The following is a 25,074-nucleotide window of genomic DNA, read 5'->3' on the forward strand; positions in this document are numbered from 1 at the left end:
AGGAAACCATAAACAAGACAAGAAGACAACCCTCAGAATGGGAGAAAATATTTGCAAATGAAGAAACTGACAAAGGATTAATTTCCAAAAGTTACAAGCAGCTCATGCAGCTCAATATCAAAAAAACAAACAACCCAATCCAAAAATGGGCAGAAGACCTAAATAGACATTTCTCCAAAGCAGATATACAGATTGCCAACAAACACATGAAAGAATGCTCAACATCATTAATCATTAGAGAAATGCAAGTCAAAACTACAATGAGATATCATCTCACACCGGTCAGAATGGCCATCATCAAAAAATCTACAAACAATAAATGCTGGAGAGGGTGTGGAGAAAAGGGAACCCTCTTGCACTGTTGGTGGGAATGTAAATTGATAAAGCCACTATGGAGAACAATATGGACGTTCCTCAAAACACTAAAAATAGAACTGCCATATGACCCAGCAATCCCACTACTGGGCATATACCCTGAGAAAACCATAATTCAAAAAGAGTCATGTACCAAAATGTTCATTGCAGCTCTATTTACAATAGCCAGGACATGGAAGCAACCTAAGTGTCCATCAACAGATGAATGGATAAAGAAGATGTGGCACATATATACAATGGAATATTACTCAGCCATACAAAGAAACGAAACTGAGTTATTTGTAGTGAGGTGGATGGACTTAGAGTCTGTCTTACAGAGTGAAGTAAGTCAGAAAGAGAAAAACAAATACCGTATGCTAACACATATATATGGAATCTAAGGAAAAAAAGAAAAAAAAGGTCATGAAGAACCTAGGGGCAAGACGGGAATAAAGACACAGACCTACTAGAGAATGGACTTGAGGATATGGGGAGGGGGAAGGGTAAGCTGTGACAAAGTGAGAGAGTGGCATGGATATATATATACTACCAAACGTAAAATAGATAGCTAGTGGGAAGCAGTCGCATAGCACAGGGAGATCAGCCCCGTGCTTTGTGACCACCTAGAGGGGTGGGATAGGGAGGGTGGGAAGGAGGGAGATGCAAGAGGGAAGAGATATGGGAACATATGTATATGTATAACTGATTCACTTTGTTATAAAGCAGAAACTAACACACCATTGTAAAGCAATTATACTCCAATAAAGATGTTAAAAAAGAAAAAAATTCACGCACTTACATTTCACTGCACTAGATAATATGTTTATTGAAGAATAATATCTTTAGAACCACAATATATAAATTAGATGTGAACCCTGGATCGCTCTAAAATGGATTAAGATGTGAAATATGCCAAGCTTGTAAAAATATGTTTTAACATTTAAAAAGTAAACTTTGTATATGTAGGGGAGCAAAATTTGTCACCTTAAAATGTGTCTCTTTGTCATGAGGATTATTTTAGGCTTTTTTTTTTTTTTTTAAGAACAGAGTACTCAGGAATTCTTTCTTTTTACCTCCCCCTTAACTGCCTAAAAGAATTCAGATAAAGGGCCTGGTCCAGGAAGAGCACTGTCACCAGAGATACCTACAAAGAATATGGGCTAAGTGTGGTAGGGCAGGGCCTAGAGACAAGAGTCCTCTCTGTGTCCCACTGCCTCTACATGGTAGAGCAAACATGTTTACCAAACATTTGCTTTTCAATCTCCAGGTGAATTGCCTTCCTCCCTTTTGAAGTCACAAACCCCCGACCCCCTTTTCTTTCTCTCAGATGGTAGATAAGCCTCAATTGCCTAACCTGTCCTTGGGTTTCATTTTTCTTATGAGGCCTCATACATACATAATTATTATTCTTTTTCTTCTGTTAATCTGTCTCATGTCAATTTAATTCTTAGACCAGCTAGAAGAACCTGGAGAGAGTAGAGGGAAATTTTTTCCTTCTCTAACACATATTTTTCATGCAGCAGAGATCTGAACCCAGGCAATTTTACTCCACAGCCCAAACTTTGAACCACATTCTGTATCTAGAGGTTGACTTAACTATGAGTTTGGTAGGAAAAAAGGCATTGTTACCATCATTTTCACAAAGAAAGAAACTCAAAGAAAGGTTTAGCCATTCTCACAAACATGAATAATTATCAGTAACTTTGGGACTGTTATGTCATCCACTATCAAAAAAGATGGTTTAAGGCATCACTATAAGAAAATAATTTTTTATATAAAATTAAAAATATAATGACTAGCGTTTGTATTTTCTCTACCAAACCACCAGACATGTTTCTGTAAAAATACAAAGCCAGAACTATGAAAATGCTCTCACAAAAAAAACACAGTAATGTATTAAGAAAGAAGACAAAATGAAAAAAAAAAACACTAGATAAAGCATAGTGCTGGAGGTAAATGGACACATTTTCATGTAAAGAAGGATGAACTGAGAATTATGATATACACTCTGGAAGCACCAAGATAGATGACCCAATGTTAGGACTATAAAGTTTAAAATATATATTTTATATATCAACATATATATATAATTTACACAGAGGAGGACATATATTAATACATATTAATTTATAATTATATATTTATATAAATATATTTATATATTTTATAATAAAAATGTTATGTGTACTAACATATAATATATATTTTTATTAGTATTATATATCCTCCTTCATGTAAACACTTCTGTGACTGTTGTATCATAAGAACTTGGATAACACTGTCTCATATGTAGGATCTTGCTCTGTTATGTATAACCATCTGAGGGCCTAACAATTATGGGCAACCTTGAAAACCTTATTTAGACATGTCTAAACAGGAAATACATTTCTATGCTCCAATGTTTTCCAGCACTTTAGGAAATAAGTACAATAATTATTATTCTAGGAGACTGAGAACTTACAATCTGACAGAGACTGTAGAGAATATTGTACGTCTGATGAGGGCCTTGAACCATGAAGAGACCATTTGAATTTTTCCTTTTCTTTTTCCTTCTCTCCATCTTTACTCCTCTTCTTTCCAAGGTCTTTTGCATTGGCTTTCTCCAACATATTAAAAAAATGTAATAAATCTTTTAACTACAAAACCTCAATGTATGTTGCTTATTAAGTCATTGTGTTGAAAAGAAAGTTAAATAGTAGTATTTAACTTATTTAAGTGTAAAACAATAGCCATAAATTTCCCCAAGTACTACTCACCTCAAATTAGTAACATCAAAATAAAGCAAAAGAAAACTTTGAAAATTGACATGTATTGTGAAAGACATGCAGCATTATTTATTATTGACTACACATAATTTTATGTTAAATGTAGATGATCAGTTAAATATAATTTATTCATATAAAATCTTGGTGTCAGGCTGATTTTCTCATTTAAAAAAGAAAAAAAAAAAAAAAAACAGCAAAGAAAGTACTTAAAGTTGAGTCCTAAATGTGGAGCCCTCTTCGATCTTCTTGCCAAAAAATAAATAAATAAATAATTTTAAAAAAAAGAAAGGATATTGGAGACTGCAGCCAAAAAAATAATAATAAATAATTAAAAAAAGAAAAAGATCTTCTTTACTTGGGGCTTGCATTTCAAGAAACACAGCTTTCTGCCTCCAGAATCTCTTCTGGTGGAAACTGGCCACCAACCAACGTCCACAAACCAACATCTGATTGTCCACAGGTTGTGTGTAGTAAAACCCAGTACCCAGAACCATCCACCATTTGAATTTCCATTCACATTTACATTTCTATGAAACATGTTCTCCTTCAACTGAAAAAAAAACCCCTAAGCTTTTTTATTTCCTAATAAATCCCTTCCAATTCTAAAACAGAAATTTCAAATTTCTGCCATTCATTCGTTCATCATTTGCTAAACTTGTAATCACCATTGATCAGGTTTTTTTTTTTTTTTAATTTGCATAAATAAAAACTATAACATTAACAACTTGTACTGTTCCTTAGCTTCTAAAGTAAATCTATCTCATAGCTTTTATAGTAGATTTAACATCTATGTTAGATAAAAAGGCAAAGATAACTATAACTTTAAGTGTAGGATGAGATACTTTATTGGGAAACAAGTATAAAAAATAGATTATCAGAATTTTATTTTGTGCCTTTTCTATAAATATTTGACTTAAAACTAATTATAGGTAATAATATATGACTTCATGTATGATTTTAAATTGGGATTTTAAAAGCCTTTAAATGCCTATTCAGAATTCATAATTTAAAATAATATAGTATATAATAAAAATTATAAATAGAAAAACACACTTTTCACATAGAAATTTGGAAAGTATGCAAAAATGTTTATCAAAATGTGTTTTTGCCAATACCATGAGTAAATCTGTTGCTCCTCTGTCACCTCATTTCACCCATCTGGCCAACCCCTCTAAATAAAAGTAGCAGCTGAGTCCTACTGGACATGGCCTTCCTCTAGTTCTGTAAGCTTCTGCCACATCTATTTTAAATAACAACGAGAACCTCCATCTCCACCTCCACCTCACTCTCAGCTCGTAGAGAATAGAAGCCTTTAGTCAGAAACCCTCAGCTTCTCCCTATCAAACCCATTCATCCACTGACATGTGCATCTGTCCTCTCCCATGCCCTGTGCCCACCCGTTAGGATGGAGGAGACTTTGCTCCCTGGTTTGGTCCAATCCCTTCACCTGGGCTCTCTGGAAACCTACACTACGGCTGTCATGTCAACTGCATCTTCGCAATCACTTAAAAGTACTTCTTCATCAGGTAAAAATTTAAATATCTTTCACGGATCCCTCACATTCCCTGTCAGCTTCTACTTTGTCGCTCTCCTGTTCTTCACAGACAAACTTCTAACAGGGGTGTTTATACATTATTTTACTTCCCACTTATTTCTTAACCTCTCCAATGTGTCTTCCACTCCCATCACTTGCCAGTGCCCAGTGACCTCCATATCACAAAATCCAGCAGAGAAACTTGAATTGTCCTCATATTTCAACTCTCAACACCACTTGACACAATCTCCCTGATTCTTAAAACACTCTTTTCCTTTGACTTCAGTAGCAACATGCTCTGCTGGTCTTCTTCCTGTTTCTCTGGTCATCCTTTAACCTCTTTTGCCAGCTCATTATTTTGTACCCAGTTCTCAGATATTTAGCTTCTTTAAGGCTGAGTCTTAAGCTTCTTAGTCTTCTCACTTTATGCCATCTCCTTGGGAATATCATTCATTGTTTAATTTGGCATGAATTTGTCAATGATTCCCAAAAATATATCACCAGCCTGGAACTCCTGACATGAAAGTACACTTGATTTCTTAAAGGCACATCAAATTCAATATGTTCTGAGTCATTCTGTGATCTCTCCTCATAAAGCCGTTCCTCTTTTGGCATTATCCCTCTCAATAAAAGGTACTACCATCTATCCAGTTTTGGAAGTCAGAATTCTGCACATCATCTTTGCCACATTCTGCCATTTTTTACATTTTAAATATCTCTCAATCATTTACTTTATCTGCCTCTCCACTATGACTGTCCTATTACCCTATGCCAAGCTACTATTGTCTCTGACCTGAGCTGATGCAAAGGTCTCCAAATTGTTTTTTCTATGTCCACTCATGTCACTGACTCTCCACCCCCACGTGCACACCAAATTATTTTCTTCTCAGAGAACCAGAATATCCTTTTGAAAACGTGAAATAGATCATGACTCAACCCTAAACTTCATTAGCCGTCAATTGCTCCTTGGTAAAGATCAATCATCTTAACATGACCTGGAGGATTTGACATGATCGCTATCCTATCTACTTCTCCAGGCTCTTCTTAAGCCACTTTATTCCACACATCCTCTCCTCCAGCTAAACATATCTTCTACCAGGTCTTCCAAATCATTGTCATTCCTGCTACTTCTTCATAATATTTATATCTGCTGTCTCCTCTACCTAGAATGCTCTTCCCTTCTCAGTCCTTAATCTTCCTCCAGCTATTCCTATCATCTTTGCAAACACAGCTCAAAATTCCTTAGGGAATTCTTCCTTGATGCCCCAGACTAGGTCTTTCATATGAACTCCTAAAGTTTCCTGTATTTCCCTTCAAGACTCATGTATTAGTATGTATTTATGATTTTTAAAATTAATGTTAGTCCCACTCACTAGTCCTTAGCTCTAGGAAGTGAGTTCCACACCTGATTTTGTTCATCAAGTTATCACTAATTCTTGGAACACTTACTGATATTCTCAGCAAGTAGTATGTTGAATGGATTGTAAAATGGAGGGATGGATAGACAGAAGTTAACTTGTGATACATGAGAAAGGGATTCCAGGTTCAAATTAATTTAGGATACACTGGGTAAAACAAATTTAATCTGGCTTTTTTTTTGCTTTCTTTTATAAACTAATGCACATTAGATCATTTTAAACGGCACTGATGATAGGCAGATATCACACACACAATTTTTTTGTATATTTTTGAGGAACATTTACAGTAATTATTTCTGGGCAGTATATAGTTGGAAATGCTGGTTGATAAGATCTAGATAAGGACAAAATATCAATATCTTATAAAACATAAACATTTGAAAGATCATTATAGATGCTATCACAGTACACAAAAAGCTGAGTATTTTCTAGTATATTTAACTCTACTATACAAGCATTATTGTTCATATGTATGGCTATATGAAATATTTTAGAAAACATAAAATAAATAATGATTAAATATATTTCCCACCTAAGAAGAAATGCTCCTACACTTTGTAAAATAACTCGAAAATTTTTTTCCCAGATTTTAACTTTCACCTTACAATAACCTGCAAATCATAATCTAATCTATGTCCATTTCACACTTCCTGAAAAGGAAAACAGGACAACATTTCTCCTTTGGTATTCTGGTCCATTCCACTCTACAAATAACATATAAGAAAGATGTGTTTAAGGGAAATTGAAAACTTAATGTGTTTTTCTATATTAATAATATATTAATTTAGTATCATCAAAATATATAATTGCCTTTGATTTTTAAGGAGAGCAAAATATAGTAGAATAATTAACATATGGTAAACACCATTGCAAGTTCTAATATCTTGGAAAGAAAGGACCTTAATTACATGACTGTTTTCACAACACTTAATAAATATAATGACAATAAATAATCATTAAATTAAGCAATGACTAAACTATAAAGTGTTTATATATAATACCCATATTGAATAACATCATGATATAAAATGTCTTACCCTTTAAAACTCTGTCACTTTTCTCAGGTAATTTTAGTGTTGTTGCTGAACCTTCAGGTTTGAATTCCTTGCCATCTTTCATTTCTTTGCCATCTTTCACTTCTTTCCCATCCTTCATGTCTTTCCCTTGTTCTTTCAATTTGGCATCTATGTCTGTTATTTTGCTTTCAGAGCTGGACTCATCTGACAGCTTAAACTCGGGCAATATTTCTCTCAAGAGCTCCCAAACTTTGTCCATATATCCTGGGCTTAGGTAAAAAAACAACATTAATTTCCAAATTAAGTTTTTTATTCCACATCAAGAAATTACCGACAGAAAAAAATCAACTTGCTATTTCAAAAAACCAATTACAATAGTTACTTCACATGTTAGTTAAAAACACCATTATGTGCTTATTTATTCAACAAGCTTTGATTGAGTGCCTACTCTGTGGTGGGCTTTGCTGATGCAAGGAGACCAAACACAGAGTTCCAGTTAAAGATGGTGATGTAGGAAGATTTTGAACTCACCTCTTCCTATGGACACAACAAATCTACAGCTACATACAGAACAATTTCCTCTGAAAATAATAAAAAAACTAGCTGAGGAATTCCTTCATATCTGGCAAATGAGAAAAAAAACCATACTGAAGTGGCTAGGAGAGGCTGAGACATGGTCTTGCCATAAACCTCACACAGTGTGGGCACACACAGTTTGGAGGGAGCTCACATCCCTAAGCTTTTCCCTGAAGAGTGAAGGGTTTGAACCCCACATAATGGCACCCCAACTTTTAAGACCTGCAGATCAGAGACAAGCTCCCAAAACATCTAGTTTTGAAAGCCAGCAGGGCTTGCATCAATGAGGCCCACAAGGCTATAGCAAACTCAGAAAGACTTCTTAAAGGGCTCTCACGGACTCACCCATCCCAGGACTCACCCATAGAAGAGCACCCAGTAGGAGACTAATATCCCACTTTCACCAATGAATAGATCATCCAGACAGAAAATCAATGAGAAAACATTGGCCTTGGGACTTCCCTGGCGGTCCAGTGGTTAATACTCTGTGCTTGCACTGCGGGGGGAGTGAGTTTGATCCCTGGTCAGGGAACTAAGATCCCACATGTCACGTGGCATGGCCAAAAAAAAAAAAGAAAACATTGGCCTTGAATGACACATTAAATAGGATGGACTTAGACACATATAGAACATTCCACCCAAAAGCAACAGAATACACATTTTTCTCAAATGTACATGGAACATTCTCCAGGATAGATCATATGTTAAGTCACAAAACAACTCTTAATGAGTTCAAGAAGACTGAAATCATACCATGCATCTTTTCCAACCACAACTGTATGAAACTAGAAATTAATTACAAGAAGAAAACTGGGAAATTCACAGCTATTAGATTAAATGTAGATTAAACTATATGCTACTAACCAACCAATGGATCAAAGAAGAAATCAAAAAAATGCTTTGCGATAAATAAAAATGGAAGTACAACATAACAAAAATACAACAGATACAACGACAACAAAACAAATACAACAAAGCAAAGATAGTTCTAAGAAGTAGCTCTGTGAGAGTTCGTAGCAATACATGTCTACATCAAGAAATATGATCTCAAATAAACTACCTAACTTTACACCTCAAAGAAATAGAAAAAAAAAGAACAAATGAAGCCTAAAGTTAGTAGAAGGAAGGTAATAACAAATATCAGAGTGGAAATAAATGAGAGAGACTAAAAAGACAATAGAAAAGATCAAAGAAATTAAGAACTGGTTTTTTGAAAAGATAAACAAAATTGACAAACCTTTAGACTCACCAACAAAAAAAGAGAGAAGACTCAAATAAAGAAAATCAGAAATGAAACAGACACATTGTAATTAATACCACAAAATACAAAGGGTCGTAAGAGACTACTATAAACAAATATATAAAACAAATTGGACAACCTACAAGAAATGGATAAATTCCTAGAAACATATGATTTACCAAGACAAAGAAATAGAAAATCTGAACGGACTGATTACTAGTAATCAAAAACCTCCCAACAATGAAAAGTCCAGAATCAGAGAGCTTCACTGGTGAATTCTACCAAATATTTAAAGAAGAATTAATACCAATACTTCTCAAATTCATTCAAAAAATAGAAGACAGAGGAAAACGTCTAAACTCATTTAACAAGGCCAGCATTACCCTGATATCAAAATCAGACAAGGATATCACAAGAAAAGAGAACTACAGATCAAAATCCCTGATGAACATAGAGGCAAAAAATTCACAACAGAATGTTAGCAAACAGAATTCAACAATACATTAAAAGGATCATACACCATGATCAAGTGAGATTTATTCCTGGGGTGCAAGAATGATTCAACATGCAGAAATCAATCAGTGTAATACATCACAGTAAAAAAAATGAACGATAAAAATCATATGGTCATCTCAATAGATGCAGAAAACCATTTGACAAATTCAACATCAATTTATGATAAAAATGCTCAACAAAATGGGGTTAGAGGGAACATACCTCAATATAATAAAAGACATATATGACATGCCCACAGTTAACATCATACTTAATGGTGAAAAGCTGAAAGCTTTTCTCTAAGATCAGGAACAAGATAAGGATGCCCACTCTCACCACTTTTATTCAGCACAGTATTGGAAGTCTAGCCAGAGCAATAAGGCAAGAAAAGGTAATAAAAGGCTTTTAAATCAGGAAGGAAGAAGTAAAACAGTCATATTTGCAGATGATATAATATTATATATAGAAAACCCTAAGAAACGCCACCCAAAAGCTGTTAGAATAAACAAATTCAGTATAGTTGCAGGATACAAAATCAATATACAAAAATCTTTTGCATTCTATGCACTAATAATGAACTATCTAAAAGAGAAATTAGGGAAACAATCTCATATACAACTGCAGCAAAAAGACCTAGGAATAAACTCAAGGAGGTGAAAGACCTGTACACTGAAAACTATGATATTAATGAGAGAAATTAAAGAAGACACAAATAAATGAAAGATATACAGGGCTTATAGATTGGAAGAATTAATATTGTTAAAATGTCCATACTACCCAAAGCAATCTATAGATTCAATGCAATCCCTATCAAAATTCCAATGATATTTTTCACAGAAGTAGAATAAACAATCCTAAAATTTGTATGGAACCACAAAAGATCCTGATTAGCCCAAGTAATCTTGAGAAAGAAGAACAAAGCTGGAGGCATCACACTTCCTGATTTCAAACTGTAATACAAAGCCATAGTAGTCAAAAGAGGATGATATTGGCATAAAAGCAGACACATAGATCAATAGAATAGAATAGAGAAGCCAGAAATAAACCCATGCATATACGGTCAATTAATTTATGACAAAGGAGCCAAGAATATAATGGGGAAAAGTACATTCTCTTCAATAAATGATGCTGAGAAAACTGGACAGTCACATGCAAAAGAATAAAACTTGACCATTATGTTATACTATACACAAAAATTAACTCCAAATGGATTAAAGGCTTAAAAGTGAGATCTGAAACCATAAAACTCCTAGAAGAAAGCATAGATGTTAAGCTCCTTGACATCAGTCTTGGTGATAATTTTTTGGACTTGACACCAAAAGCAAAGACAACAAAAGTAAAAATAAACAGGTGGACTATATCAAACTAAAAAGCTTCTGCAAAAAAAAAAAAACCAAAACAAACCTACAACAAAATGAAAAGATATCCTACTGAATGGAAGAAAATATTTGCAAATTATATATCTAATAAAGAGTTAATATCCAAAATATAAAAAGAACTAATTTAACTCAATAAAATGACTATCCAATTAATAAATGGGCAGAGGATCTGAATAGACATATTTCCAAAGAACATATACAGATGGCCAACAGGTACAATGAAATGTGCTAAACATCACTAATCATCAGGTAAATGTAAATCAAAACCACAATGAGTTATCACCTCACACCTGTTGTAATGGCTATCATCAAAAAGACAAGAAATGACAAGTGTTGGCAAGGATGTGGAGAAAAGGGCACTTTCATTCACTGTTGGTGGGAATGTAAATTGGTGCAGCCAGCATGGAGTTTCTTCAAAAACTTAAAAATGGAACTATTGTATAATCCCACAATTCCACTTCTGGGTATTTATCCATAGGAAATGAAAACACTAACTCAAAAAAACAGATGCACTCCAATGTTCATTGCAGTATTATTTACAATAGCCAAGACATAGAATCAACATATGTGTCTATGGATGGATGAATGAATAAAGAAAGTGTGGTATTCATATACACAATGAAATATTGTTCAGACATAAAAAATGAAGGAAATCTTGCCATTTGCAACAATGTGGATGGACTTCGAGGACATTATACTAAGTGAAATAAGTCAGAGAGAGAAAGACAAATATTGTATGATCTCACTTATATATCGAATCTAAAAACAAACAGCAAAACAAACAAAAATGAACTCACTGATATAGAGAACAGATTAGTGGTTGCCAGAGGCAAGGGGTAGGATTTGGGCAAAATAGTGAAGGTGTTCAAAAGGTACAAATTTCCAGTTATACAATAAATGAGTCATGGGGTGGTAATGCACAGCATGGTGACTGTAGTTAACAATACTGTACTTTATATTTGAAAGTTGCTAAGAGAGTAGGTCTTAAAAGTTCTTATCACAGAAAAAAAATGATAGCCATGTGTGGTGCTGGGTGTTAACTAGATTTGTGTTGAACATTTCTCAATATATACAAATATCGAATTATTATGTTGTACACCTGAAACAAATATATTGTTATATGTCAATTACATCTCAATAAAAATAAATAAACAAGCAAAGAAACAAAGAAACCAAAATAAACAAAGAGACCAAACACATGGCCCTAGTCTCAAGGCTCACTCAGTCTGGCAGAGGAGAGAGGCATGTCACACACATGACAGGGAAAGAATATGTATTTGAGCATCTGTTAAGTGCCAGGCACTTTCCTATATATTATCATTTAGATAAATGGTCTCTATGTTACTTCTCTGTGGAATTTAACAATATTTTTACTTTCTCTAAACTCTTTCCTGAGGCTTCTACAACATCATTCTTTTCTAGTTTCTATTATTATAGAAATCACTTGCGGACTCCTTTGAACACTCCCTTTCCTCTGCTCACTGCTGACCAATTAGGGCTGCTTCCCCAGAGTTCTCCTCAATATGCTCTTGATAGCCTATAGCCTTTCCTCAGTGAGTTAATAAGCACAACCATATTTTAGGTTCACCTGTACTTTTATGTAACCCTCAAATCATTAGCTCCAGCTCAAACCTCTCTCCAGAAGAGAAGAGGTTGTGTACAACCACCTAATAGACATCTATCCAAAAACAAACAACTCAGACTACTCTGGTGGTGCAGTGGTTAAGAATCCGCCTGCCAATGCAGGGGACACGGGTTCAAGACCTGGTGCAAGAAGACCCACATGCCGTGGAGCAACTAAGCCCATGCACCACAACTCCTGAGCCTGCGCTCTAGAGCCTGTGAGCCACAACTACTGAGCCCCCATGCCACAACTACTGAAGCCCATGTGCCTAGAGCCTGTGCTCCACAACAAGAGAAGCCACTGCAATGAGAGGCCCGCGCAGCACAACAAAGACCCAACACAGCCAAAAATAAATAAATAAAATAAATAAATTTATAGAAAAGAAATCAAAAACAAACCAATCAATCAATAAAAACATCCTGCCACCATCGTCTACTTTTCAGTCAAGTTAGAAAACTGAGAATGACCAAGTCTCTCTCCATGAAACTCTCATCAAATAAAAAGTACGTCCCTTAGATCCGACCTCCTCCTACTGCAATTGACAACACTTTCTCCATTCTTTTACTTTTTAAAAATATCTTTATTGGAGTATAATTGCTTTACAATGTTGTGTTAGTTTCTGCTGTACAACAAAGTGAATCAGCTATACATATACATATATTCCCATATCCCCTCCCTCTCGCGTCTCCCTCCCACCCTCCCTATCCCACCCCTCTAGGTGGTCACAAAGTGCAGGGCTGATCTCCCTGTGCTATGTGGCAGCTTCCCACTGGCTATCTATTTTACATTTGGTAGTGTATATATGTCAATGCTCTCACTTCTCCCTAGCTTCCCCTTCCGCCCCCGTGTCCTCAAGTCCGTTCTCTACATCTGCATCGTTAGTCCTGCCCTGCCACTAGGTTCATCAGTACCGTTTTCCATATATATGTGTTGGCATACAGTATTTGTTTTTCTCTTTCTGACTTACTTCACTCTGTATGACAGACTGCAGGTCCATCCACTTTATTACAAATAACTCAATTTCGTTCCTTTTTATGGCTGAGTAATATTCCATTGTATAGATGTGCCACAACTTCTTTATCCATTCATCTGTTGATGGACATTTAGGTTGCTTCCAAACCTGACTATTGTAAATAGTGCTGCAATGAATATTGTGGGACACGTGTCTTTTTGAATTATGGTTTTCTCAGGGTATATGCCCAGTAGTGAGATTGCTGGGTCATATGATAGTTCTATTTTTAGTTTTTTAAGGAACCTCCATACTGTTCTCCATAGTGGCTGTATCAATTTACATTCCCACCAACAGTGCAAGAGGGTTCCCTTTTCTCCACACCCTCTCCAGCATTTATTGTTTGTAGATTTTTTGATGATGGCCATTCTGCCTGGTGTGAGGTGATACCTCATTGTGGTTTTGATTTGCATTTCTCTAATGATTAGTGATGTTGGGCATCTTTTCATGTGTTTGTTGGCAATCTGTATGTCTACTTTGGAGAAATGTCCATTTAGGTCTTCCACAAATTTTTGGATTTGTTTGTTTTTTTGATATTGAGCTGCATGAACTGCTTGTATATTTTGGAGAAAAGACCCCGAATAGCCAAAGCAATCTTGAGAAAGAAAAATGGAGCTGGAGGAATCAGGCTCCCTGACATCAGACTATACTACAAAGCTATAGTAATCAAGACAGTATGGTACTGGCACAAAAACAGAAATACAGACAAATGGAACAGTATAGAAAGCCCAGAGATAAACCCACACACATATGGTCACCTTATCTTTGACAAAGGAGGCAACAATATACAATGGAGAAAAGACACCCTCTTCAATAAGTGGTGCTGGGAAAACTGGACAGCTACATGTAAAAGAATGAAATTAGAAACCTTCCTAACACCATACACAAAAATAAACTCAAAATGGATTAAAGACCTAAATGTAATGTCAGACACTATAAAACTCTTAGAGGAAAACATAGGCAGAACACTCTATGACATAATTCACAGCAAGATCCTTTTTGACCCACCTCCTAGAGTAATAGAAATAAAAACAAAAATAAGCAAATGGGACCTAATGAAACTTAAAAGATTTTGCACAGCAAAGGAAACCATAAACAAGACAAAAAGATAACCCTCAGAATGGGAGAAAATATTTGCAAACAAAGCAACTGACAAAGGATTAATCTCCTTTCTCCATTCCTATCACCACTTTCTCTGTAGAAGCCCTTGGCAAAGACTTCTGCAATACTGCACAAACCAGTTCCCCTGTTCCAGTCCTGACATCTGAGCCATCCTCCAAAATCACAAGTCTGATAAGATAAGATCATCCTCCTGTCTAAAATCCCTCAGTGACATTCTGTTGTGAAGACTTCTTAACTTTCTCTGTTTGGTTCCTACATACCTCTCCACCCCATACCCATCCATCCTCCAGAACCCAGCACATAATCTAGTCCTGCAGAAAAATGTGCCTTTCTGGGACTACACCCTGCTCCCTTGTAGTTTCAGGCTATTCTTTCTTCTCTGAGTTGGCTTCCCTACCTCAATAAGCTGCACTAATTTCAACTAATCCTTTGAGGTCAGTTTAAGCATTACTTTCTAGGGAAATTAAGCTATACATTCCTGTTCTGGATTCCCAAAGAATCTTTTACACACTTCTAGTTTAGCCTTTTAAAATATTTTTGAAATTACTCTGTCAACAAACATTTACTGAGAACATACTGTGTAATGGCCATTCAGTGTCATTTCTCTAAGCACAGAAATCTCAACATTGAGAAAGACAAAAAGGGTCCCTATTCTCATGCATCTTACCATCTCAGTGGATGGATACAACTGAGAGAGAGAGAGACAGAGAGTGAGATTGAGAGAGAGAGGGAGAGAGAGAAGATAACAGGCAGCTATAACTTTCATGATGAAAACAAAATAATAAACAATGGGATATGGAATCATTCAGGAAAGAAATAATTTAGATGGGATAGTTGAGAAGGCCTATCCGAGGAGCTGATATTTAAGCTTGGTGATATCTAAATGTTATGACATATCCAACCAAGTAAATATCTGATGGAGGATCATTCCAGGCATAAATAAAGAACAGTTCATATAAAGACCCTAAGGGACAATGAGTTTAGCACATTTGAGAAACAGAATGAAGATGTGGGTGGCCAGCTAGTGGTTGCCAAGACAGTTTTCATTTTTGTATTTAATCCCATAACAGCTCTGCAACATAGGTAGTACAATCCTAATTGAAGTTTAAGAGGTTGTAAATTTTATGCAGTCACAAATGATAGACTACCAAATGACAGAATCAGGATTAAAATAGATCTTTCTGAATCCAAAACCCCTGTGTTTTTTCCCACCTACAATGTAAAAAATGTTATGCTGTGAAAAAGAAATATTCATACACCAAAGGATGAGACTATACAACATCTTGGACAGTTAGGCTTAAATATGGGGTGGTGGAGTGCTCTTTTCACAAATGAACTACACCAAGATCAGAGAAATTTGTGTAGAAAAGCATCATCTCTTCATCTGAAATTGTCAGACTTCTAATAGCCACTCTGTATTTCTAGTATAATACGGAGAGTTAGAAGGGTTTTTTTTTTTCCAAATGATAAAACAGTGCTAACTGTAGGAAAACATAAGAGGCAGGTCAACAATTGCAAATACAGCAATGTCTCCCTTTGGTACTTCTATGGGAGAGGGAAGGGAAAGGCTGTCTGTTGAAGATGTCACAAAACACTTTTCACCCTAATTGATTTTCATATGGAAAAAGTCAGTAGTGAACACAAGTATGAAACTTGAATACTCTAATTCTCCTGGACCTCTGTAAAACCATGACCATGACTGGCGAAGCCCCTCAGGGGCTGTCTCTGCACAATCGAATCCTTTGTAGGAAGAGAAACATCCCACTTCTGAACATACCATGGCTTTGATCATGTTGTTCTCCTGCTTTTCCTGTCCCTTTCCTTCCGTCCCCTCTAATCAAACCCAGTCAATGGTAAAGGCTCAGATCAAGTCAGAACTTTCTCCATGAAGCCGTACCTGACCTCCGCCTGCATCCTTGGCAGATGGTGATTTCAAATTAAACATTTCTTGACAATCATTATTATACTGTTCCATGACATTCTTTTCATTTAAAATTATACACTTATATACACATGAATTAACTTTGTGATTTTATAGTGTAACTGTAATTTTAAATTATATGCATAGTGTGGCAGAATGTTCATAACAAAAAATCCTACAAATCATGACATAAATCAGAGAGCATATATCTTTTACTTTCTGGGTACATTTAGAAGTAAAATGATAAACTTGAACATCTGAGTCAGTCTCATTTTTTTAGACTTTTCTCTGTTTTCAAAGGTTGATTATTAACTACCATACATATATCTATATAATATTAAATAATATAGTGATACTCATTAGAGGGAAAGAAACTTGCACTAATTATGTATCTACCATACATCAGTTACTTTTTCTGACACTCTTACCTACTCAATCCTGAGAACAACCCTGTAAGATAGGTCGTTTTTACCTGCATTTTACATATGAAATAACTAGGGCCCAAAAAAGTTATATTACTTGCAAAATTCACATAGCTTGAAATTGGAATTATAAGAATGTAAGTTTAGCTATATAGTTCTGGCACCAAAGCTCAAGCTTTTTCCCCTTATATCATTTTCATAGACATTTTATAAGCAACCATAAAAATAAAAATTCATGCAAATTGAGCATCTAAAATCCTTCAAATTTTTAACTTAATTTAATTATTAAACTGGTCTTGGGACTTCTCTGGTGGTCCAGTGGTTAAGACTTCACCTTCCAATGCAGGGGGTGCAGGATTGGGGAGCTAAGATCCCACATGCCTCATGGCCAAAAAACCAAAACAGAAAACAGAAGCAATATTGTAACAAATTCACTAAAGACTTTAAAAGTGGTCTATATCAAAAAAAAAAAAAAAAAAAGTCTTTAAAACAAAAGAAATAAACTGGTCTTATAATCATGAAAGTATATGAATAGTGTTTTCAGTTTTCATGTATGATTTCACTGTATGATTCTAGCAAGAGACAATTCCCAATTTTTAATTTTCTAGTCACAAATTACTTTGATCTCCTGTTTCTTTACCACCCTCTGATAGACTTCTGATGTTTTCATGCCTCTGGTATATTTATTGCAGGGAAAATTAAGGCAAAATTTTAAGCATTCCATCAATACTGAAGATAAAAATTTAGAAAAGTCCATACTTATAAACCCCATTCTCTCTTTATTTCTCTCCACTAACATTGACCATATCATGTCAATAAATATCCTCTTCTCTTAGATATCAGAAAAGGATTTTCCATGAGACGACGATCTAAAAGGCTGCTATCTGGACCTTTCCCAAAGGTAAAAAGCAAAATCAGCTCTCTTTCGGAAAAGTGGTCCTTAGAGGAGTTTGTCTACCCTCCCATTTTTTTCCCTGCAAATATATTTTCTTTGAACCAAACAATGGCTAGTTTATCCTGCTGAAAGGACGCTTTAGGTGGTAGAATCCAAGTTACTAGGACCTGTCTTCAGTCTCCTTTAACCTGGACACTGGGAATGGTAGCTTTCTGACACCAAAGATCAGAGATGATCCAAATTGATAACTGTACTGTGGATTTGATCTTCTTATAAAAATCAGCATCTGGATTGATGGCAAGTTCAGATCTATTGATATAATTATTTTCTATGCACCTTAACCTGATTAATTTCCAGTATCAATGGTAATATGATCAAATTATGTGGCTATAACCTTTATGCATGAAACAAAAAATATTTGTGAAATTTTAAGTAAGCATTACATTAAATGCTCTCTCTTTGAACATAGACAAACAATCTCTATATATCTAGAATCATATGAGAGAAAGACTGTGGGCTTTGGACCCAGAAAGATTTACATTCAAATATTACCTCCAGGTACAATGTACACGGTTTTAGGGAATTCAACCACTCTGAGCTTCAGTTTTCTCATTTCTAATGACATATAACACCTAGCTGATAGGGTCATATGGATAATTAAATAAGATAATCTTTTGAGGACTGTGGGTATTAATTAGAATAATATATTAAAGTGCTTAAAGTCTAATAGGCATTTTAATATTATTCATTCCCTAGTATGGGTAGCTAATTAAAAGTCGCTTGTACTTTTCTGTATTGAATAAGTGTATAAGTAGAAAGGGACACCTGTAAATATTTTATCATAATAAATAATTAACATTGTTTTAATATTTGCAATTCAGATATTTAAGGATTAAATTTACTATATATAAGCAAACAGAATTTATCCTGGTATTCTCAAGGAATTTTTTATAATACTATAACATGTTATTCTCCAAACATTTTGTAAAATGTGACAATTTTTTAAAATTTTCTTAAAGACTAAGAATATTTTAGTTAAAGAAACCTTACTGGGGAAGAGAGAAAAAAATATATGAGTTACTTAATGGTCAAACGTACTGGAGAGAAATGACTTCTGGTAACCATCCTGTGAGTGCGTGAATCACTGTGAACTCTCCCAGTTCTCTCCTCTCTGCTACATGGATGCTAAAAAAGCAAATGCACAATAGTCTGGTCAATAACATTTGAAAACAGAGAGAGGTCTATAAAAAACAGGAATCTCTAATAAGCAGTGATATAATAATAAATGTAGGGGTCCTAGTGGTTATACATTAGAGCACAGGAATATACTTTTCCAACAGTCAGATGACTTGTTTTGATAAGGCACTTAAATAGATCCAATGATAAAATTACATATCTATTACAAAACATGCTTACAAGCTTTATTTTATAAATGTATTTATTTTATTTTATTTATGTCTGTGTTGGGTCTTCGTTGCTGCGCGTGGGCTTTCTCTAGTTGCGGCGAGCGGGGGCTACTCTTCGTTGCGGTGCTCGGGCTTCTCAATGCGGTGGCTTCTTTTCTTGCGGAGCTCGGGCTCTAGGTGCGGGGGCTTCAGTAGTTGTGGTTCGCTGGTTCTGGAGTCCAGGCTCAGTAGCTGTGGCGCACGGGCTTAATTGCTCCGTGGCATGTGGGATCTTCCCGGACCAGGGCTCGAACCCATGTTCCCTGCATTGGCAGGTGGATTCTTAACCTCTGCGCCTCCAGGGAAGCCCACAAGCTTTATTTTAAAATGTCATATATATAAAGCATTAACGCCATATACATAAACATATCCATACATATTATATATCGGGAAATATATATAGATGACATATAATCTATTCTATATATTCAATATATTATCATGGTCTTTTAAAAATAGGGCAGTATCCTTCATCTTTCTAGTTTCGGTAATTATTCTAAGATTCCTATGAGGCTGTGTATTAAGTCAGTCTCACACATGGCAGGACAAGATGGGCATCAGACATCTTTAATAAAATCCTTAGATAATTGCAGAGAATCAGAAACATCCATTCTATCCTGTACTAAAGAGTGGATCTGCCGCCATAGCATAAAGTCAAATGAGGCTGTGATTGATCAAATATTGCTCTTCTCATTTTAATCCTTTTGTTAAAAATTTTTTTTTCTGAAGTGATTAGTCTATTTTCATTATCACACACAAATGCCGTATCTATGTTTTGCTCGGGAATCAGAGCTTCAGTCCGCCTTATGCCAACGGTGACGACTGATGGTATTGACCGGCATACGTGTCTTTTTCTTCAGAAAGAAATCTTACTATCTTAGTCACATGCTCCATCATTTAAAAATCTACCTTGGCTTCTTGTTTACAGATTATAAATTGTGATATGTCTACATATCTCAAAGATAACTAATATCTAGTGGGATAATTCACAGTCTAAACTCCTCTTGGAATAATGATATTAATATTCAGGATGTGACTGTGCAAACCCCATAAAAGTAACTCTTTTTCCTTTGCATATTTCATAGTGGTATTTAAATAACTACTAAATATTAATTTTTTAATGTAGAAAGCTAAAACTCACATAAAATATTTACTATCTACTATAAAATCTGAGAAAAACTTTTGGACGAATATAAATTGGACCATGTAGTGATTTCCACTGGAAAGCCTAAGAAATGTCTTACATTAAGTCTGGTCCTTTATTTTCAAGTTGGATTTGTTTATTTTTCAAAAATAACAATAATTCTATTACTCAAGTTGCTACAAAATTCTACTGAACTGTAGTTTTAAGAAAGATAAAATGCTACTCCAATTATCCAGGTCACGCATTTACTGCTTCACTGGCCTTGTGGCTCTAATTCTCAGAACTTCAAGTTAGGTCTGAGAATTAGGAACATTATTTTCTTTCAAAAATAAACAAACATAGTTGTCACCATTTTGAATACTTGGTAGTATTCAGCTACCTAAAATGATCTGAGCTGAGCTTTTAAAAATGATTGAAATTAAGGGTTGCAAGCTGGGTAAAACAAATTGCCAATAGAAAATTGAGGGTTGGTAAGAGAAAAGAGAGATGAAAAGGATGGCAGTAGGAGGGGTTGTTTTCGTTGTGTGGCTTTGGGAGAGAAAAAGGAAGCTGAGCTAAATGAAAATCCACAAAAAATCAGACCAGGCTACTGACTGACAGTGCTATGTGTAATAATAGAAGGGGAGGGGGCTGAGCTTTGAGCAAATGGCTGGAGTGGCCTCTTAAAGGAGCGGCTGTGACACACTGCAGGAGGGGGAAGGGTGTCAAATTCAAGTTGGTGCAGTGTGTGTGAGAATTCTCCCACTGAGCAGAGACACACAGTTGCCATGCATTTGCAAGTCAGGCATCAAAGCTTTTTTGCATCATTCAGGCCAGCACGGAAGGACCGACCACAGGTCTCTGCAAGTGGAAGCTAAGAGAATAAACGTAGCAGACATGTCCCATGCATGTTGGTTCACAAGTCATGCAGGAATATAAGACACAAGCAGATTTCACAAGAATATTGAAGGAAACATGAGTAGTTTTCATCCTGAATGTATAAAAAGGAACAATGTTACCAAAAGCATGAGGAGCACACTGACCTCCTTCAGAAGAGTTCAGGGTTTCAAGATGAGTAAACGACTGCTGCATATACAGAGCCTAAAACTTTAACTGGATTCCAGTATACATTATTCAGTATTTAGATGAACTAATATTTTCCCCTACTAAACAACTTCTTTCTCTCATTAAGCTGAAGATTGATTTTCCATGACTGACTTTCCATTCATTATAAGGAAACACTGGATGTAGAATAAGTTTTTAGTATTTTTCTTGGAGGAATTTTGTCTTATTGTGGGCTAATGCAATATTTCAAATCAGTGGCTTTGGCTTATTTATTTTTATATCAGAAAGTTTACATTGTTTGGAGAAAAGGCTTCTTAAAATTGAGTTTTTGAAAAATAAAGCTACGCAATACAGATGTATAGCTGTCGTTGCTGTTGTTTGCCTTTTTGTTTGTATACAAGTGAGCGATAATTTTTTATTCTACTTACTCCACATTTGCCAGCTTAATGATAGCTTTAGACAAAAGCATTGGCCAAAGTTCAAATTCATAGGTTGTAGCTGGAAGCAATAGATTGTTTTCTTCATCAAAAGGCAGAAAGTCATCAATAGTTATCTTTCTCCAGCAACCCTAAAGATGAGAAGAAAGGAATATATTATCAGTGATTAACATTATTTTTTCTCATACATTATTGTACACTGCTGACGTTATTATTTACTGTTTTATAATTTTATTTTAGCGTCTTACATCTAATGACTGACATACTGGTATTCAATACTACTCTGTCTGAGCGTTTTACCTTATTATTTTATTTAATCTAATTATAGCATGCCTATATCTATATCAATAGTATGATTATTTATGAGGTCTTTTAGCACATTCTAGGGTGCCCCATCCTACATAATGCAGTAAATTGAAGTGTTTCAAATAGCAAAACCAAAATACCACACAATCATGGAAAGTTTGGACATGATTAAATAACTTAATACAGTCATAATGCAAATTCTGCAAATGTAACTTTAGTAACTATTTTTTATCCTTATGTCCTCAGTGATCTTATACTTCCAATTACCATATTACTCCTACTCCTGTTTAAAGATCTATTTTTTAACATAAAGCTAATTAATACTTTATTTAATAAAATCATTATGTACTTACCTGTATACATATTATTTCATAATTAAAAGCTTGAGGCAAACGATAAAATTAATGATTGTGAACTCAAATATTTTTTTAAACTTTGGTTTTACATGTGAAATTTTAGTTTGAATTCATTTCTTCCCCCAAGAAATATTTCAGCAGTGATGCAAGCATTGTGAACCCAAAGATTTGTAACACGTGGCTTATATCTATACCATTGAATTGCTTACAGACTAGTGAGGGAAGGCATATAGGCAAATACAAAATGTAATATGTTTAAAATGCTCTAGGATCAGAAAGGAAAATGTGACTAATTTTGCTTGGGGGATGTCCTCACAAGAAGGTGACATTTGAACTCAAGATTCAAGGAACAGTATAAGTGTAATTTTCCTAGGTAGATAGGAACAATAGGGTGAAAAATGTTTTCTTTTTATGACACCTGTAACTGACCTCATACTGCCTTATTTAGTGGTTATATGACTTTTTCTTTATTTCCTTATGGATGATGTAGGGCAAACAGGTTTAAAGTCACAGGTGTTTAGCTACTCTCTCTTCTAATTTTAAGTGAAACAACCCAAAAGAATACACAGTGAAATAAGCCAGATTCAAAAAGACAAATATTGTATGATTCCTCTTACATGAAGTACCAGGAAAAATCTAATTTATAGAGACAAAAAGTATAACAGAGGCCACCAGGGCCTGGAGGAGAGGGGAATGAGAAAATACTGTTTAATGGATGCAGAATTTCTATTTGGGATGATGAAAATGTGGAAATAAATAGATAGTGATGATTGCACAGCATTGTAAAAATACATACTGTCTCTAAATTGTACATTTATAATGCTTAAAATGCTAAATGTTATGTTATGTATATTTTACCACAATAAAAAAATAGCAATAGTAGTTCCCTTCTTACACTTTGATTTTCAGAAAAAACATTTCAAAGGGGCTATCTGGATTCCCACAAAGGAAAAGTTTTAAGTAGCCATAAGAACTTTGTTATACCAGTTTAACAAGTATCACCTGCTTCCAGCTGATCAGTGATTACATATTTCAATACAGATGCTTTGATTGCTAAACACTATTGAACTGTATACTCTACATGGGTGAATTGTATGGTATGTGGATTGTATCTCAATAAAGCTGTTACATAAAAATACACAAGGATGAATGTTCAACATTACATATCTAAAACATAATTTGACTAAGGTTATAATAATTTTCACTGATATTAGTACATTGGTTAGTCGCCTCCTTTAAGTTTATGAGTAAATGAAATGTTATGTATATATAAACAAAAATAATTTTTGAAACCCCATCATAGGGCATTGAATTATTATTGCGTTTGGTATTTTTTGTCACTGCATGTAAATGATGTATATTGGACATTTTTACTGAGTTTACTGTGTTAGTGCCACATAATTTTAAAAGACCATCAGAATGTTTAATTATAGAATGCTTGTAAAGAAAGATACCTTTTTGTTAAGATAAACATAGATTAATAAAAGATACTTTAGAATACAGTCTTGTTCAAATTTTATTATTTTCCATACTTCAATTCCAGGTCACAATAACTAAATGGCTACATATATTTATACCCTCTTCCTCCTACGACCACCCTGAAAGGAAAATAAAAAATTTGTTTTATAAATAATAGTTCAAATCACAATTACAAAAGATCAAGAAAAGAGTAATCAGTGGACAGAGATTTCAGCAAAAACCTGAATGGTCATAATTATATGAATGCGATGGAATTCTGACTTCGCTTCCCTACTTCTACTGCAGTAATAGGTGGTGCCTTCCCACTCAGGTTAGAGCTCTGACTTCTGCACTTGCTCTGAAGTAAACAAAGCAGTTTCTCTCCCCAGAAGAGTCAATGGGAAGGACTGACTTCCATCCTCCTCCTGCAGTAAAGAGGAGGTGCCTGGCCTGGTAGAACCTATTGGAGGAACTCTTATTTCCACACCCTACCCATGCAGTAATGAAGCACACTTCCCCCTCCTCAGGTGGTGATAAGGAGATTGTGGGATGGAGTCTTATCCTCTGGGTAACAGAATAGCACTATACAGGTGTTACAAACTAAATTGAGATTTGAAACAAAGCCCACAAAAGTGATCCAGGGTGTGCATTCCAAATCTAAACAGGCTGACTACTTGCTAAAATAGAAATTTTAATTAGAAACCACAGTCATAAGACATAACACAAATAATGTCCAGGAAACTGTCCAAAATTTCTCATCATACCAAAACCCAGGAACATCTCAATTTCAATGAGAAAATACAATCTACAGACCACAAAATCAAGATAACAGAGAGGTTGTAATTTTTAGGTAGGAACCGTAAATATGCTATTATAAAAATGCTCCAACAAGTAATTATGAACACTCTGGAAACAAATGAAAAATAGAAAATCTCAGCAAAGAGATAGAAAATATGAAAGAGGAAAAAATGGTAATTTTGAATTTAAAATTAAACAATAAACAAACAGACCCCTTAATAGCAGAATGCAAATGACAGAAATTAGTGAACTGTAAGTTATATCGATAGAAATTATGAGCAATAAGGGAGATATAGATTGAAAAAATAATATGAGC

General features: G+C 34.9%; 1 protein-coding gene across 2 annotated transcripts in view; it reads right to left on the reverse strand.

The window, feature by feature from the left end:
- ADGB (androglobin) overlaps positions 1 to 25,074 on the reverse strand; it is a 166,886-nt gene that overhangs the window by 92,576 nt on the left and 49,236 nt on the right. For both annotated transcript variants that reach the window (XM_082405431.1, XM_082405432.1), the window contains exons 6-9: positions 21,832 to 21,971; positions 18,869 to 18,955; positions 7,109 to 7,356; positions 2,816 to 2,950 (exon numbers count right to left, since the gene is read on the reverse strand). In XM_082405431.1, coding sequence (XP_082261557.1) covers positions 2,816 to 2,950; positions 7,109 to 7,356; positions 18,869 to 18,955; positions 21,832 to 21,971 — 610 coding nt within the window. The remainder of the gene's footprint in view (positions 1 to 2,815; positions 2,951 to 7,108; positions 7,357 to 18,868; positions 18,956 to 21,831; positions 21,972 to 25,074) is intronic.

Source organism: Balaenoptera borealis (assembly GCF_965194805.1).
Source record: "Balaenoptera borealis genome assembly, chromosome: 9".
NCBI lineage: Eukaryota > Metazoa > Chordata > Mammalia > Artiodactyla > Balaenopteridae > Balaenoptera > Balaenoptera borealis.